The sequence below is a fragment of the Morone saxatilis genome, unplaced genomic scaffold, assembly GCF_004916995.1.
Source record: "Morone saxatilis isolate NCDOM2014 unplaced genomic scaffold, NCSU_SB_2.0 Contig17, whole genome shotgun sequence".
Taxonomy (NCBI): domain Eukaryota; kingdom Metazoa; phylum Chordata; class Actinopteri; family Moronidae; genus Morone; species Morone saxatilis.
Window position 1 is genome coordinate 5,179,948 of NW_023339729.1, and position 16,685 is coordinate 5,196,632.

A 16,685-nucleotide genomic window follows, 5' to 3' on the forward strand; every position below is an offset into this window, starting at 1 on the left:
ATGGTGATTTTTATTTCCATTTTTGAATTAAAGTCTGTAATTGAATTTATCTGTTAAGTGAATTCCATGTGGCAAAAGGAAAAACAAAAGGTACTAGACAATTCCTGTATTACAGAAATCTCCCAAATAAGAGCAACCATTGGTACAACTATATTTTAATGCCTTAAGCTTTGACTCTTATGTTAGCAAAGCACATGAGTCAAACAGTGTCCCAGTATTTTGTCATCTTTGCTATAGGGCAGGTAGGGAAAATCATAGTGGAGCATAAGCCAGATGAGAAAGACAAGATTTATTGTGCCACGTGAGAGGAGAGGCAGGGCGGCCAGTCCAGTGCTGAGCCCTGCTGACACATCAGGGTAGCATGATCAAGAGTTTGAAAGATATCAAAGAAAAGATTTTTAGGGCTTTTTAAAAATTGAACACTCTAGGTGACATTCCAGTGGTTTCTCTTTTTCAATACAGGAGTGGAATCAGAAACCCTCGTTTTGCTAGAAGGAGGAGGGAGTTAAGTTTGGATTGGTGGGTCTAAAGGGTGTCCAAGAGGGAACTTCATATCTTATCAGCCCCAGTCTCAAAAAAAGATTAGGTAAGATGTCAAAACCTTTTTGCTGAAAGAGGAAGAGAGGAAGATAGAAAAAATAAAAGGAACATTTCTGTGGTTAGAAACATACTGGAATTCAGTGTGGTAAAAGTTTGATTAACCAATACGCATAAAAGTAACCAGGGTTGTTTAAAAAACATCCATTAAAGTAACTTTAATGGATGTTGCAAAGGGTTTCTTTGTTTGAACAAATATAGAACCAGCTGGGGTCTATCTGCGTGGCATTTGTATGTTCATCCCACAGGTGTGTGAGTATTGTCTGGGTATTTCAGATAATATATAATATATAAAACGTCTTTTCATATTAGGGTTATGGCCTCATAGATGGAGTTTGTCCCTAGTCACTGTGCTGCGACTGTACACGGCTCCTTTATAGTAAGCAAAAAAAAAAATGATATTATTTTTGCCATTTAGCTAAGGACATTGAATTAAAAATTACTTTTTCCGGGCACATTATCTGTCGACCAGTGGCCATTGTTGCTTAGAAAATATGTAATAATTAAGCTAAAAGTATCTTATAAATTTCCCAAAGGGATATAATAAGTAAGTAAAAAGTTAGGGTTAGGGTTATTTTTGATGTGGAAGTATAAAATAATTTTTGATTTAAAAAGCTTGGTGGAAATGATGGAGAGTAACATTTGATCTCCATATGAATTGGCATGCTTTATCTTAAGTTTAATAAGATAAAACGTAATGTCACTTCTTCCAATACTGCACTGTAGGAGAGAGTGGTCGTATCTGGACACAATGTGTTGTAGAACAGCTAACATGCCTTCCTATTTCAAACACTGAGCTATAGTGGGAACGGACTGCTTGGCGCAGCCTATGGGTTTCCCTTTATGAAAACGCGTTTTGTTATTCACAGTTTTCAGGTGGGGCCACCGTACTACGTTGTGAATTACGTCACAAACAAAAACAAGGACCACTAGCGATTGTTTGAAAGCTAGCTCGTTACACGTTAACTGTAAGAGTTTACTGAGCTAAACTGTTCTGCTCGTAGGATCCATAAACCCAGGTGTAAACAGAGCAACGCGCCAGGCCCGACTATGGTTTACGTAACTCGTAGTTGCGTACGATTTGTTAACGGTCTGACGCCGTGTCCGTTAGTTAGCATTCATATGCTACCGTTAAGCTAAGGAGGAACGTTAGCTGGCTAGCTGACATGAAGTCAAAGTCATGTCAGTAAATAGCTCGTTGGGTATCGTCAGTCCAACCTTTTAACGGTATAATTGAATGGATATCTGTTTATTTATTGTCTGGAGTACCCACAACAACAGGTGGAAGTATAGTTAAATATTGACTGCATTGCGATGATGGTGTACAACCTGTGGTAGCATTTACAAAAAATAAAAATAAAAATAAAACAAACAACGTTAAAGCGGAGTCCTTTGGTCTCAGAAACACGGAATTTCGTTGTGTAACAGTTGTCAGACACGGGACCCTGACAGTGTATCATGTCGGACATGGACACCCTCATTGTCACTTTCCAGACCCAGCTGTCAGACGTGATGGAGACTGTGGTGAAGACAGCCATGTATGAGGTCACCCGGTTGGTGGAGGACGGCTTCTTGCAGGAGGTGAAGCGCAGGAACCAGGAGGTGGAGTCCCTGAGGATTCAGCTGCAGTGGGCTGAGAGCAAGTTAAGTGACCAGGGGGGGAAGGAAGGAGGGAAGACCGCACACTGTGTTGACTGTGCCAAGGACGATGTGGAACTGCCCGGTGACATAGCAGAACAAAGGCTCAAAGAACAGCAGGATGGTAAGAACACACTTCACAGATTTATTTAGGCGTGAAAACACTTAGTATCCTCTTATACTACTTCAATATTCTTTTTTTAGGCATTTTGAGGGACTGTGGTGTGAAAATAGAGGTTGACTCTGTGGAAAGATGGACAAGAAGCAGACTGGAAGTACTAGAGGCAGCAGACAATCGTACAGCCGCTCACAGCCCCGAATCACAGGTGGGTGGCTTTGTTAGATCAGCGTTGGTCGGACAGGCTTCATGCATATCTGTCCGGCTTGGAAGATTTGGCACAGAGCATCCGACTAACAGATGAAAATAAAAACCGTATTCTCATGTGTTCTCCATGCCATTTAGGCAACAGAAGAAGATGACGAGTTGCCAGTGGTGGATGTAAAGGAAGAAGAAGTGAATAAGCCGTCTTGTTCTTCTGTGCTTTTAGGAGTGTGGAGTGGTACCCTTGATGGTGAGTATTGTGCTGTGTCACCTCGGTCCATTGGTTTCATTGCATATTGAGTTGGTATCTTATACGGGTGTAACAACACATGAACACAAATGTTTGTTTTTGCTGTCTGTACATCTTCTGGATTAAAAAATGACTCTTATTTACTTTCTGATCTTTGAGTTTGGATCGGGACATCCCTAACTCATTCTATAAAAAATAAATAAGGGGATTTACCAACTCATCTGTTTGATATTAGTGTTAATTTAATTATTGACTAAGTCAAAAAAATAAAATCATGTGTTTGAAAGCAACCCTCTGTTATTGATTTTGCCTCAAAGATGACATTTTCTTCACTTATTATACTCTTGCTGTATTCAATACAGCGAAGTGCCATTGTCCTGCACACTTAGGATAAGTATACATATAGTATTACATTTACAATATAATTTATTATTATTTCGAAAGAGCTAATTTAGCCACATTTGGCTATTTTCTTAATAATGCAAAAGAAAAGTGATATGCAGTTCTGTCAGTGTCATATAAGAACATGTTCATTTCCTCCTGTAGCTTGTAGACCTTGGAATTCATTTGCCACTGAGGCTTGTGGGTGGAAGGATTAATATCTTCTCATGCAGGCAGTTTTTCCAATTAGTTACACCAATTAAACCTGGTCTTTAACCAGAGCACTAAATACATGACCTCTCCTATCTTCTGTTATAAATAGCACTTGTTTATCCGTACATTTGCAGATTATGTTTTAGACCAAAACACTGAGCTGACAGCATTAGCTGTGGCAGAAACCAACTTGCTTTTTTGTTAAATGTCTACCAGTTGAAAAAGGCAGTTGAAGTCATTAATATATCTCCTGTTTCCATTCATTTTCTAGGTGAAGCAGGACCTGAACCACACAGCGCTACTGAGATGACTGACACGCAACCGAAACAAACTCCAGAGAGGGGTGAGGAATTATTGAGGAGCATCATTAAGCAAGACCCACAGATCTCTCCTGCATATGTCTTTCCTGAAGAGCAGGAGGAAACGCGCACAGCCACAGATCCATTTTTAGAGGTGGAGAGTGGTTGGCCAGGCCTGGCTGTCACAACAGCTGGATTGCTACCAAATCACAGACTTGCAACAGAAAAGGACTGTGATCCAGCCAAAACTAGAGGTTCTCTTCAGCAATCAGAGCGCGAGCTGGTCAACTCTATCACAGAGGATGCCACAGGTAGAGCTCAGATTGCATCCACCGCGGCCCCCATGGCAAGACTGCAAAACAGTGATACGTTGGGTGTGACTATCAAGCAGGAGGTTATTGTAGATTCGGAAAGTGTGGAAAGCGAGCATAAGGAAAAGAAAATGACAAAGTCCGGGGTGGAATCTCTCTCGCGTTCAGTGAAACAGCACAGGTTGAGTTCAGGACCACTCAAGCACCTTTCCCATAAAGCCACTCTTCAGGAGGTTATGAAGCTGCAGTCCAAAGTGGGCACAGGTCTGAGATTGCAAGCTGCTTTACAGCACCTCCACCGACCGATGAAAAAGCCCCCCCATGCACTCTCGAACAGTGCCACCACAGCTCTGTCTGTCGCTCACTCTCAGGTTGTGAACCTAAACCCCCTCAACAGAATTCCCTCCACATCTAAAGCCGCTCCTCCTCCTCCAGCGCCCTCAGTCCAGCGCGCTCACCTGGGCGACAAACAGGCCGCAGCACATAACCGAACCGGTGCCCCGTGGGTCAGCATCAAAACCCAACTTCAGTCTGCGAACTCCCATCACAGCAACCCCTTACCCCATCCAGACTCTCACCCTCACGCTGGCCCCAGGAACCTCCTGCGCTGTGGCCAATGTGGGAAGTGCTTTCCCCACCCCAGCAACCTAAAGGCCCACTTGCAGACTCACACAGGCGAGCGGCCGTTCTGCTGCTCCCTCTGTGGGCGTAGCTTCACCAAGCTGAGCAACCTCAAGGCCCACAGACGGGTCCACACGGGAGAGAGACCGTACTGCTGTTTGGCTTGTGGCAAACGCTTCACCCAGAAATGCAACCTGAAACGCCACCAGAGGATTCACCTGGATGTATAATGGTCGACAGCCAGTGAGAAAAAGTCAAGTTTGGTGTGCGTTTGTTTCTTTTAGATCAGGTTGCTACGGCGTTTCCTTTGCAATGTGAAGCAGTTGCTGTGATGCATTGCAAAAATGCTTCTTGTGTACGAGTCTCTTGAAGTGGTTGTTATTCTGTGCATTCCAGAAAGGTTAATCTACTAACATACGAAGGTGTTGTAGTGTTATTAAAGGACGGAAAGCAGTGTGTTGTGAAATCACGCACAGAGAAAGGTCAGTTGTCAATTTTGATCAATAAATAATATTTTATTCTGTCAATAGGCAAATTCTTCTATTATATCAATTGCACCATGTCTGTAAGCACAAAAGCACTTACTGTATATTTGACCATGGATCAGGGCGGTATTTATCAACCTGCTCAAAGGGAAAGTTTTGACGTGCGTGACAGATAAAACTAACTCACACACTTAGGTCTAAAAGTTATTCAACAAATTACTTTTACGGCTTTACTTTTATTGAATTTAAGAGATCAGAGGAAGAGGTCTCTAGGTTGGTTAAGAGTAGACCTCAGATGGCTGCCGTACAGGAACCAGTGAGCACACACCTGCTTATGGTCATGATTTATAATGCACTAGTGAAGCATTGTAATTCAGAATAGTGTAGTTTTAGCCTGTTGTTCACTTTTAATTCAAGCATTTTCAAGGAAACTACTTTGTCTTTTTGTTGTTGTCTTGTTTTTTGTTTCCATTTGCACCCATTTCATAATATTTTATCCCTATTTATGTATTTATATATTATACATATATTAGAGTGTTGTTAATATGACATGACAATTGCTGCTATCTTTTTTAAGGATTAAAAAAAATCAAAAAACATTTAAAAAAAATTATAATTGCACGTTATTTTTAAAGACTTAAGGGGGGGGGGGCAGATATGAGCAAATCTCGGTCACTGCTATTTTTTTCTTGTGATTCATATTTTTAGAATTGATTTTACAAAATCAACTACTGTATACAGATATTTTAGTAAGCAACAAAATAACATGCACATGATTGCTACTGATTGGCTCTTCCTGAGCATAAATGTGATTAATCATGCAAACTCTCATACTTAAGGCTGATTTATATGTAGAGGCCACGCAAGTGACCTACACTGTTATGAACATTCATACTTGAACTGGTGTGTTGCTCTGCAAATAACACAGCCAAACGCGAGTTGGCAGCGTTACCCTGCCACTGTGTTGAGTTTCTTTGTATACTTCAAACAATGGCAACTGACTCAGTCTCCCTCACCCCTTCCCTCAATCTGTCTTTTCTTCTGTGTTTTAAATATAAATCGGGCTTTAAATGTAATCAGGAGTAAGTAGGTTGATGAGTATTCACACTCTGTGAAGAAGTTCTTTACTCCTAAATAGGGCTGCACAATTAATCGAAATATTATCGAGCACTCCTTAAGTGTAATTCTCTTAAAATGTAAGCCCCGATCATGTGACTATAGAATTCACTGTATGCCACAAAACATATAACATCAATTATGTTTTTCCTCTAATTGAATGTCTGTGTGGTTCAAAGTATAGGCTGATTTTTATGTCAGTAGAAACTGACTTTGATTTATTTAGAACTGAATCTGAAATTGCCTCAACCCTTGAATAAGTGCATTAAAAAACCTGAAATTTGAATGGCAATAATTTAAAAATTTGTTAATGTTTTAACTTGAATAACTATTGAAACTGAATCTGAACAGCAATAATTTGAAAGTGAAGTAAAATAAAAGTAGAAATTTTAGTGAGGCTTAAAATACAGGTTCAGTTGCAAGTTGAATTCAAATTCATTAATATTATATCAGTTTTCAAAAAACCTAATAAATTCAAATTCAATATTAATGATATTCAATTCAGTTTTTCCAATACAATTATTCAATGTTGAGGGCAAATTCAAGATTCCAGTCTAGATGAATCAAATTGCAGTTTCTAACTGACACAAAAATCAGCCCATAGGTTCAGTTATTACTTGAGTATGCTTAGTTTCTGCTAAGACTGCAGTACTGAAATCCTAAAAATCTTTTGAAGAACTCACAGCACTTAGATGATGTATCATGAGTAATGGCCAAATTTATACTCCTGACTGATGAAAATAATGGTTCATTAAATACAGCTCTGTCAACAAAAAGTGCCTCCAAGAACACCTCACTGTCAGGTTTTAGCAATATTGTAGTATCTGAATTGACCACTTGGTGTCAGCCTTTCATCTAACTTTTTTTCAGAAGATATTCGTCCTCTTGTCTGGCTGCTAATGTATTAATGGAATAGAGGAGTACTCTTAAAGAAAACCATTCCATTAGAGTAACACATCACATTACAAGTGTCTGTAGACACTGTTTTAGTCGATTTTTGTGCCCAAGTGTGTGTGTGTGTGTGTGTGTTACATATCTCATGTTCAGGATTAAGCTTGATGTGTTGTATCTGTAGTTAGAGTCAGAGCAGCACTGTGCAGGTGGTACAACTGATAACATTTTAATCTTATTTTCAAGGTGAGGTGAAAGCTAGCAGAGGCTAAACTCTCTCGCTTGCTCTGTGTGTGTGTGTTTGAGAGAGAGGGAGCGAGAGAGAGAACGTGGATTAAAGCAATGCTTCTGTTCTAGATGGTATCTTTTCTTTTTGATGTTTGAACCCAATAACGAGAAGTTATCTATGAAGAGCAATTGAAATACCTACTTAGCTGAATGCGTACTGAATGCAGTGAGCATAATAGATAGGGGTGGCTGTGGGAGGGGATTGTGAAACCAGCCTGTTGGTTCTCAGTTGAATGTGTGGGAGTGCACAGACACACACTCCTGTATGTTAGCCAACATATGTGTGTTTCAGACTGATGAGCTAACACATGAGTTACAGTGTAAGCTTTGTTTTTCCTCGAATTGGACCACTGGTGTAACCATTTCTTCTGAAGATGTTTACCGTAAAACTTCAGTTAATAGCCCAGGCTTTTATTAGCCTCAATCACTGTTCCTCACCTGCTTTTATTTGGAACAGGCCTCTAACAGACCTCCCTTTATTTGTTAAAACGCATAGACACACCAGGCTAGTAAAGGAGACCGGCTAATAATTGGGCCCCAGCTTTTAATTGAACTGTAATTACTTTTCAGTGAGTCCTAAGCCACGCTTTGATGAGTATTAGGAGGAAAAAGAGAATGTTTCGGTGTAGAGGGTGGGTCTGTTTGCCTTTTCCTTTGGCATTATCTAAAAGCTACTTCTACTTCTACTACAACTGTTCAGTTGGATTTGAGTTGAAAAAAACATACTGTTAAAGATCATACAAAAAAAGAGAGTTAATGGATCCAGACAGTCATGGAACACTTAGAGATGTTCTTAAAAGCTTGTACAAATTGCAACAGGGCATGTGGCAAAGGAGGCTAAAAGGAGACTTAGGGTTAACATCAACAGCAGCCATGACTCTTATTGAAGTATCCCTCAGCAAGATACTGAACCTCTAACTGCTATCTTAGTGTTATAATGCACATAGCAGGCTTCACTTCACAAACTGCAATACTCTCCCCCAGTATCTTAGAAATAATATATGTATGGCAAACAAAATGGTGAAAAAAATACAAGACTGTCCTCTCAAGAAAAATGACAGAATCAGGGTGTTTTTTGCCCCAAAAGCAACATACGTTTATGTTGAAGTGACAAAGCTCTCCAGCGGCTGTAGGAATTACTGTATGACGCATCAGGACGAGGTCGGGGTGGATGGATGGGTCAACAAAACATCAGACTTTAACACAGTAGACATGCTTGTTTTTCATGTCTAACCCCATTTGGAAGGCACAAATGATGTCATTCTGCCAATAGGGGTGTCACTTTAGAGGGCATGAACAAACAACGTATTCTGAAAATATGGTCATGGTCAATGGTCATTACAGCCATCAAATGAGTGAACTGAGAACAGACAACTCAGGCCACCGCATATCCACTGCATACGGCAAAACGAACGTCCACATGAAACCCATCTTATTGATGTAAATATTTGATCCATTTGTTATTTAATAAAATTCGCAAATATAAAATGTAAAAAAATATGGGGTAAGAAAATAAAATACCCCACCCCTAATAATTTCTATACAGTCTCTAAATGACCTTAATGTATTACCTCCCCCCCACGCAAGAATTTCCACTGTATTCCTTCACAATCAAGACTTGTTTTGGCCTTGCCTTCTGATCACCCACTGTTTTTTAATATGTTCAAAATTGTAACATGTGCAGCTCAGCACTGTCTAGTGGTTTTTAGCCACTGAGTTTCATTACAGAGACCGTTAACGTCTCCCTGAGCTGGGAGAGACAAAGGCAAATGAGAAAAAGGGCAGAGAAGAAACAAAGCAGACAGAAGGTTTCAAATAATAATTCCACTTTGAATGAGAAGACAAAGAATTACAGTTTCTCGATCATTTTCATCTCAAATTCCTGATATCACATGGAATTGTCACCCCCTTTACCCAGTTTCTTTAATTTACAAGGCAATCAGTGGTATTAGCAGTGCCTGACTGGACTTAGAAAATAATGTCTCTTCCTACTCGAATTGATAGCTATACTTTAAGAAACTTCTTCTTTTCTCTTCTGTGTCAAATCACTCCAATATTAAATTCAGTGCTTAACAGGCCACGGAGTGCACTGTGGAAGATTTATGCCAAGTGTTGCAAGGCTAGTGTGCCTTATTCATAACACCTTCATATTTCATAAAAGCAGCTCAGGCAGAAGAAATTGAACTTTGATGTGTTCCTCATTCTAACTTTTACTCCCATTTGTTGTAAGTCCACTAAATCCATTAAGAGGAGGTTTAAGTCCTTGACTTCACCTTCTTTTTATTGTGTATGAAAGAATAAGTGAAGGCAACACTGCTTTCCTTGTTTCTCCTAAGATACTATGAACAGAGACTGTATTCACAAACATTTAGAGAATACCCTCAGAGAGCAATTTTTCATAGACACGGTTGACTGTACGATGCTGTCTTTTAGATGTTGTAATTGGTTACTCAGTTTTGAGCACCCTTTGGTGATGTCAATTTAATCAATTTAAATCAATTTGATGTGAAGGTGCACATTTAGGCTAGAAAATAGAAGTCTGGAGCCCTGCTAGTGGATCTATGAGGCTATACTTAAGTACAGCAGTGCTTTGAGCTAAATACTAAAGTCAGCATGCTGTTTACCAAGGTCACATCTTAGTTTAGCATGCCTAACTTTCTAATTAACAGGAGTTGATGATTTAGTCTGTCTGCGGACCAAAGTTGGATACTAACCCGACACTGCCATCCCTAGATGGGTGCCCAGATTGTTTGTGTATTTAGGATCTCTTAAAATAATACTATTTGCAATTTAGCATTGCAACATTGTTGGACTCACCATCAAAAGTTTTAAATAGGATTTAAATTGATTCAGCAGATTTTGCAGTTTTTATTGTACACATTCTTTCTCCATGTCAATTGCTGCCTAAATTATCCACAATGCAACTCACCCACTGAAAGTTCGGTCCATGGCTGTGTTATTGCTCAGCCTTGCTTCCAATTTTGTGTAGTGGCCACTCATGGTATTGCAACAAAAAATTTACTTGTGACCTAAAAAGATTTTTCCCATAGACCAGCTTTATGAAAGAGACGTCTGTAAAACTATCAACAGGACACCTCAAACTGGAAAAAATACCAATTCTTACTCTTTCTGCTATGAAGTTTTGATCCATTGAGGTTTTATATTTGTAAAATTTTCTTCAAGCAGAGAAAAGCAATTTCAAAATCTGTGATGTCATCAGAATGTAAAGTCTATCTATGGGCTCAGCAGAAAAATTGTGGGCGTGGCCAGCGAGAAAAGCACTACTGCACTTAGTTAGGGGGCCGCATACCCAGAAAGTAAACTCGAAAATGTTTTTGGCCATATTTGCATCTGGTATCCAGTTCTAAATAATACATCCATGCATCTTCAGAAAGAGATGCTAGTGGCTGTTAATGTAGCTTTAAACTGCTAGCCCCAAACAGAGATGAGGAGTGGGCTACAGAGGTCAGGTAAGCTCACTACTTTCCAACTTCACACTCCCAGTTTTCTTTTTTCATTTTTTAACTTATAGTCTTCACCCCTAGCCGTCATGACTTGAGGCAATTCATCAGACTTTGTGCAGCTCTCTCTGGAGCCACAAAAGGATTTACAAAACTTTTTTGCACATATGCAATAGTACTTCCCAAGAGCTGGAAACAGACTTAATGGAGTTCCTCTTTAAGGTTGTGATTAATTTAAAGCTACTACAAGTAGACTTTTTGTACATCATCAAGTTTTTGCTTGTAGAAATGACAGGATGAAAATTGGTGCAGGGCTTTCAGCTCATTCATCTCAGTGTCCCTGGTTGGATCAATTTGATGACGTACACTGCTGTCTGCCACAGTGTCTATTCATGTTACCACGGGTGCTATTATAAAGCTTCCTCCTTCATGAAGCTACTGTATCAAAGCTTTGCTGGAAGGGTGATCTTTTGACTGGATCTTTGACAGATTTTATTTTTATTTTTATATGATGTAATATGATATTTTACAGATCTGCATACAGATTCATAAACTTGTATTCTATGGGATATTACAGTTACAGGCCCTTTTTGTTGGAACTTTTAAAGAAGGTACTGTGTATATGAGCCCAGGTTCACTGAGCCAGATCTCACCTTGCAGAAGGACCTACAAGGTGAACTGATTTCCTTTAGCTTTAATGTTCTCTTCATCTGTAGTAAATATTGCTCTTAGTAGCTTTTTGAATAGGTTTCAAGAGGAAAATCTTAAACCATTTTGGGCCATTCATGAGAATCCTGGTGGTAAGATAAAATACATTGTGAATGACAGTCCCTGGACACAAATAAGCACTTCTCTTCTGTACTCAGTGAACAGGACTGAGAGCGGCCAATTGACATTGGGCGTTCTTCATGAAAAAGAAATGTATTTCTATTTCTATTTCTCTCTCTCTTTCTCCCTTCACGTGTGTGTGTAGAGAAAGAGAGAGAAAACAAGAGTCAAACATACCACTGCCATGCACATCTTTCATCACTGTGTGTGTGTGTGTGTGTGTGTGTGTGTGTGTAATAATAGCTGTGCTGGACTCTTTCCCCTGCCAGTCTCACAGTTTGACGCATGTTTGTCCTTCAAGTCTGGCAGGAGCTTCTGAAACCACATAACCCATCTTGCTGTGTGTGTAAGTGCACCTACAGTGAGTGGACAAAGTAAAAAAAAATATATTTTTCATACAAGAGGAACCCTTAAAGCCAAACTATTCTTACTCTACTCACATAATGACTAAGAATGTATTGTACCAGTAATTTCAAGTGCCTTACATGTCTGATCTATTATACACTTTTCCATAGAGAACCTTTTGCCATGGACAAGAGCAGCACAGGGTCAGGCCAGATCCTTGTTAACAAGGTCTTTAAAATGAATCTCAGGGCCTGCAGTGTTTTCTCTCAGTAGTAATTTCATTTCATTTTGTCCTTGAATATGTTAGGTAATATAATGAAGTATAAAGTGACAATTATATTTTATTAACAATTGTATGATTGCTCTTACTCTCAGAAAATTCTGATTATAGCGTGATATGTTCCAATTATTTATTTTGATCTAATTCTAACTACACCACCCTGCTGCCACAAATACTTGTGTGAATATGTGTTAATCCACAGATAAAATGAGTCCCCAACAAATGCACTATTTACTTCTCTTGGAGTAACATTTGCTAAAAACTACAGTACCCAGCTGTTTTAGGAAATAACGTATTGCCACAGACAGGCCTGAAAAATCAGAACGTACTGAGAGATAAACAAACACATTAGTGGTTTTTGGATTTACTACAAAATATACTATATGGTTCTCAAAGCTCTGATGAACCCACTCTATGCTACCTGCTTAGCATCAAACAGCAGACAGACAAAGTGAGCAACTCGCCGGGGAACACAAGGGAGCATAGAATTCCAGATATTTTTCTCAGGAATTGGTGGATACCAAAACAGAGCTAAACGGAAACATTTGTCAGGTGACCAGAAACATGTCTCCAAATTAATGATAATGTTGTTTGATGTCTGCTTCGTGTGTACATACTGTAATCAATGTTGCTAACACATTTATCACACCAACTGTAGTATATGTCAGTGTTTGTGCGTGCATGTACGTCCCAAGGCGGTAAAATCTATAAATAAATACATTTTAAAAAATGTATTATAATGTATTGTAAACTAAATAATGCAGGACCCCTCTTAGATTATATTGTGCAAACCCCAAAACACATCTGCAATTAATCAAACTATGTCCAACCAATTCACAGGCAGTGAACCTTTTGTGAACCTTTTCCCTGCCCGTTCTTTACTTTGCATGGTTGGCAGTTCATCCTTGATTTGGTAGTATTGAACTGCAATTGACCAGTGTGACAATTCAAAGCCACCCCGACCAACTATTGACTACAAGTACAAACACCAGACCAACACCTTTGACTAACCCATCATATATTTTTATTTTACTTACTTCCAAGTATGCATCTTTGTGCTCTGCCAGAAATTCCAACTTTTAAAAGTACTCTATGTACAATACAGTGTATGGAGAGGTTGTGGATCAATACTACAGCCATGAGGCTGTCATTCGTTTTGACTGAACATTGCTGATGCAATTTCTTCATGCTGTCATGGACACAGTAGCTATGTGCACATGTGAAAAGTCAAGTTCCCCCTCCACACTGAATCATTATGCAGTTTTACTAATCAATCCTCGGTAGTTTGGGGGTTGACTGCTTTTGCTCTTTGGAACTTAATTGTCTCGTGTTGCTTTGAAAACCTCCATTGCCGGTGTTTGTCAATTCTCATTGGCGTTCAACTTAATCTAACTTGGCTGCGTCAGTACCTTTGTAATTGTGAGTCTGTTTTTCTTCAAAGTCTCTTTTCATGTTGCACTTTCATCGTGTTGTCTACCCTTCATATTTCATCTCTTTTTTCCCCCCTCTGTCTTCATTTGTGCAGACCCACCTTCTTTGTTCCATACAACCTGTTTTCTCACTCTCACCTATTTGACCCTTCCACTCCCCTCTCATTACACCCTCCACATGTTTCTCTTCCACCCACATCACACAACAAATGCATTGATCAACATGTTGAGTCTGCACAAATGAAGATAAATAGGGACAAGAAACAAACAAGAAAGATTAAGACATGAAATACAAAGGGTGTAAAACATGAAGAAAACACAACATGACGAGGGACTTTGAAGAAACAGACTGATCGATGCATTTATTGTCATTGTGTTGGACAAGTACACACTCTTCCTGTGGTGCAACATTTTTAGCCAAGCATAGGATTTCTCATGTTGAGCTGATAGCAGCAGCACTACGAGGATTCGGAGCATCGAAAAGTGCCATTCTGACTTGTCATTTCCTCTCGTTTAGCTGTAGGCACATACCCACCCACACTCCCAAAAGACAGTGGCTCCTGTCGCCACTGTCATCAGGCGGCGGTTTTATTATTCTGTTTAACTACTTTCTCCGTCTCCTTGTCAAGACGCTGAAAATGCCACTTGTGTGTCTGCATTTACACAGTAGTGATTTTTAAATACATTTACGCCTGTACAGAGTGGATTGAATTCTTGCCTCCTTGCACCTTTGCTTTTGGAGTGAGTATGTGTGTGCGTACAGTATCTTTATGTAAGACTGACCTTTACCAGATGGCCTACACTTAATAATGTTTTACCTTTCCATTATTTTATGATGTTTTATGTCATCACATACTGTGTTTTAATTTTGCTTGTTTTAGTATCATCAGTTTACTTTTTCTTTTATATATATTTTTTTGCATTTTTATCTTTTTGTATGTATAAAGGGGAAGGGGGGGCTCACATGGGTTTCTGATTTTAATTTTTGTTCTCTTATCTCTTTATCTTAATCTTTGTAATTCAGCTTGAAAAGCGCTTTATAAATAAGACATTTTCTTTATATTTACTCATCTGAGTTTTCATTTAACCCATTAACAGTCCCACCCAGAAACATTATTAGAAATAAACACCAAGTACAGTTGAGGCTGGTGTAAATAGCAGTAGTTTTGGTGGTATATGGTCATAAACAGAAGTAGGCTAACAGACAAATTGAACTTTTGACCAGGTGGTGGCGTTGAAATGGGGATCACCAAAGTCATTACAATTATCCTGACGTGGGCTTGAATGTATGTAACTAACATAATGGCAATCTATCCTGTAAATGAGACAGTAGGATTCATCCTCTGGGTACAATAAATGTGTGTACAAAATGTCATGGCCATCCATTTAATAATTTTTGGGATATTTCAGTCTGGACTAAAGTGGTGGAGAGACATGTCCATGCCACTAGCACGGCTTACAAAATATTACAGTCATCAAACTTTTTGGGGGGTATTCATTAACATCATTGCATTTAATCAGCAAATATAATACAAATATAATTACTTATATAACCAAAACAGGACACATGTTGGACATGGACGTAACTTTCTGGAATAAGGACACTACCTAATAATAAAAAAAATTATTTACACATTTACTTGCAAGACTTGAACATCAATGAAATCTGTAAAGCACAGCGCTCTTTGTGGTAAACATAAAAGATGAAACATTATCAGGTCTTTATTAATGAAACTGAAAGGTTTTAAGTAGGGCTGGCCCCATCTACTCTTCATTTTTATTGGTATTATAGCAAACCTGTCTTCCCGTCCGACCTGGGCTCGTGCAAACGGGGCGCCACAAATCAAAAACAGACTGACATTAGAGGTTCAATCAGCCGAGAGATTGCTGCTGAATCCCCAAACTGCCATTTGAAAATGTCGTCAGTGCTCCTTGAGCGCTGCACAAGAAATATACCAGCTCACGCTCCTGAACAATCATTACTTTAGAAGAGAGCAGGGATGCAGGTCATTAAAAGTTTATATCCCGCTGAAACCAAACATGATAAACGTGGCCTTTTAACAGTTTGGTGAGAAAGAGAAGAGGAGAACAGAGAAAAGAAAAGACAGGAGGTGTGCGAGAGCAATCTTCAAAGAGAATCACTCACATTCCTGGTAGTTGTTCATTAAAACCCACACTAATTGTTATTGTTGAGTCACAATGATGCACTTTATACAAGAACATATGCACAAGAATATAGCATTACCTGTCAGCCTGATTATCCTCCACTGTTCAGATAGTAGGTGAGAAGATTTCCTTCTAGTGAATGACTTCTGTACATGGAAATATGTTCTTATTATTCCTTGAGTCTATGCTTCCACAGGCTTGGAATGAAATGCTGTGATTAGGAGCATCACACTGATACAATACAGTTGAAAAATGGCCACATTCAGTAGGGGTCAGTGTTGCTCCATTAAAATCTGTGAGACCACCAGCCTTCTCCACTCTTTGCTGATTGAGCTGTGTGTATGTGTGTGTGCATGTGCCTGAGTGTCATTTGGAGCAAACCTTGTCAACATAAATTGACATGACACCACACACACACACAAACGAAAACACACTAATCTTGTCTCCAGCTCTGATTTCTGCAACTATCAAGCAGATGACACATTTTTCTTTACACTGACTGCCTCCTCTTGCTTCCTCTTTTCCAAATTATTGGTCTTTTTCTGCTTTGTGAAGTGTTCTACCCTCTGGCCACACATACATGTGCGCACACATACACACACACACGTGACATGCGATAGCAAAGCAAAGTGAGGGAGGAGAGGCAAGACAGACTGTGAGTGTGGGTGAGAGTGGAGAAGGATGATAGCTATGGTTTCGTGTTTTCTCCCTTTCTCTCTCAGTAAAGTGAGCCACCCAAAGCAAAAGGACACACACAGAAGAC

The 16,685-nt window shown here is 39.4% G+C and overlaps 1 protein-coding gene across 1 annotated transcript; it reads left to right on the forward strand.

The window, feature by feature from the left end:
• Nucleotides 1-1,509: 1,509 nt before the first annotated feature.
• On the forward strand, nt 1,510-5,727 carry si:ch73-109d9.3 (zinc finger and SCAN domain-containing protein 21). The gene is made up of 4 exons (XM_035659983.1): nt 1,510-2,359; nt 2,440-2,561; nt 2,699-2,807; nt 3,673-5,727. The coding sequence occupies exons 1-4, from the start codon at nt 2,056-2,058 to the stop codon at nt 4,860-4,862; spliced, it is 1,725 nt and encodes a 574-aa protein (XP_035515876.1). The 5' UTR covers nt 1,510-2,055; the 3' UTR covers nt 4,863-5,727.
• The last annotated feature ends 10,958 nt before the right edge of the window (nt 5,728-16,685 follow it).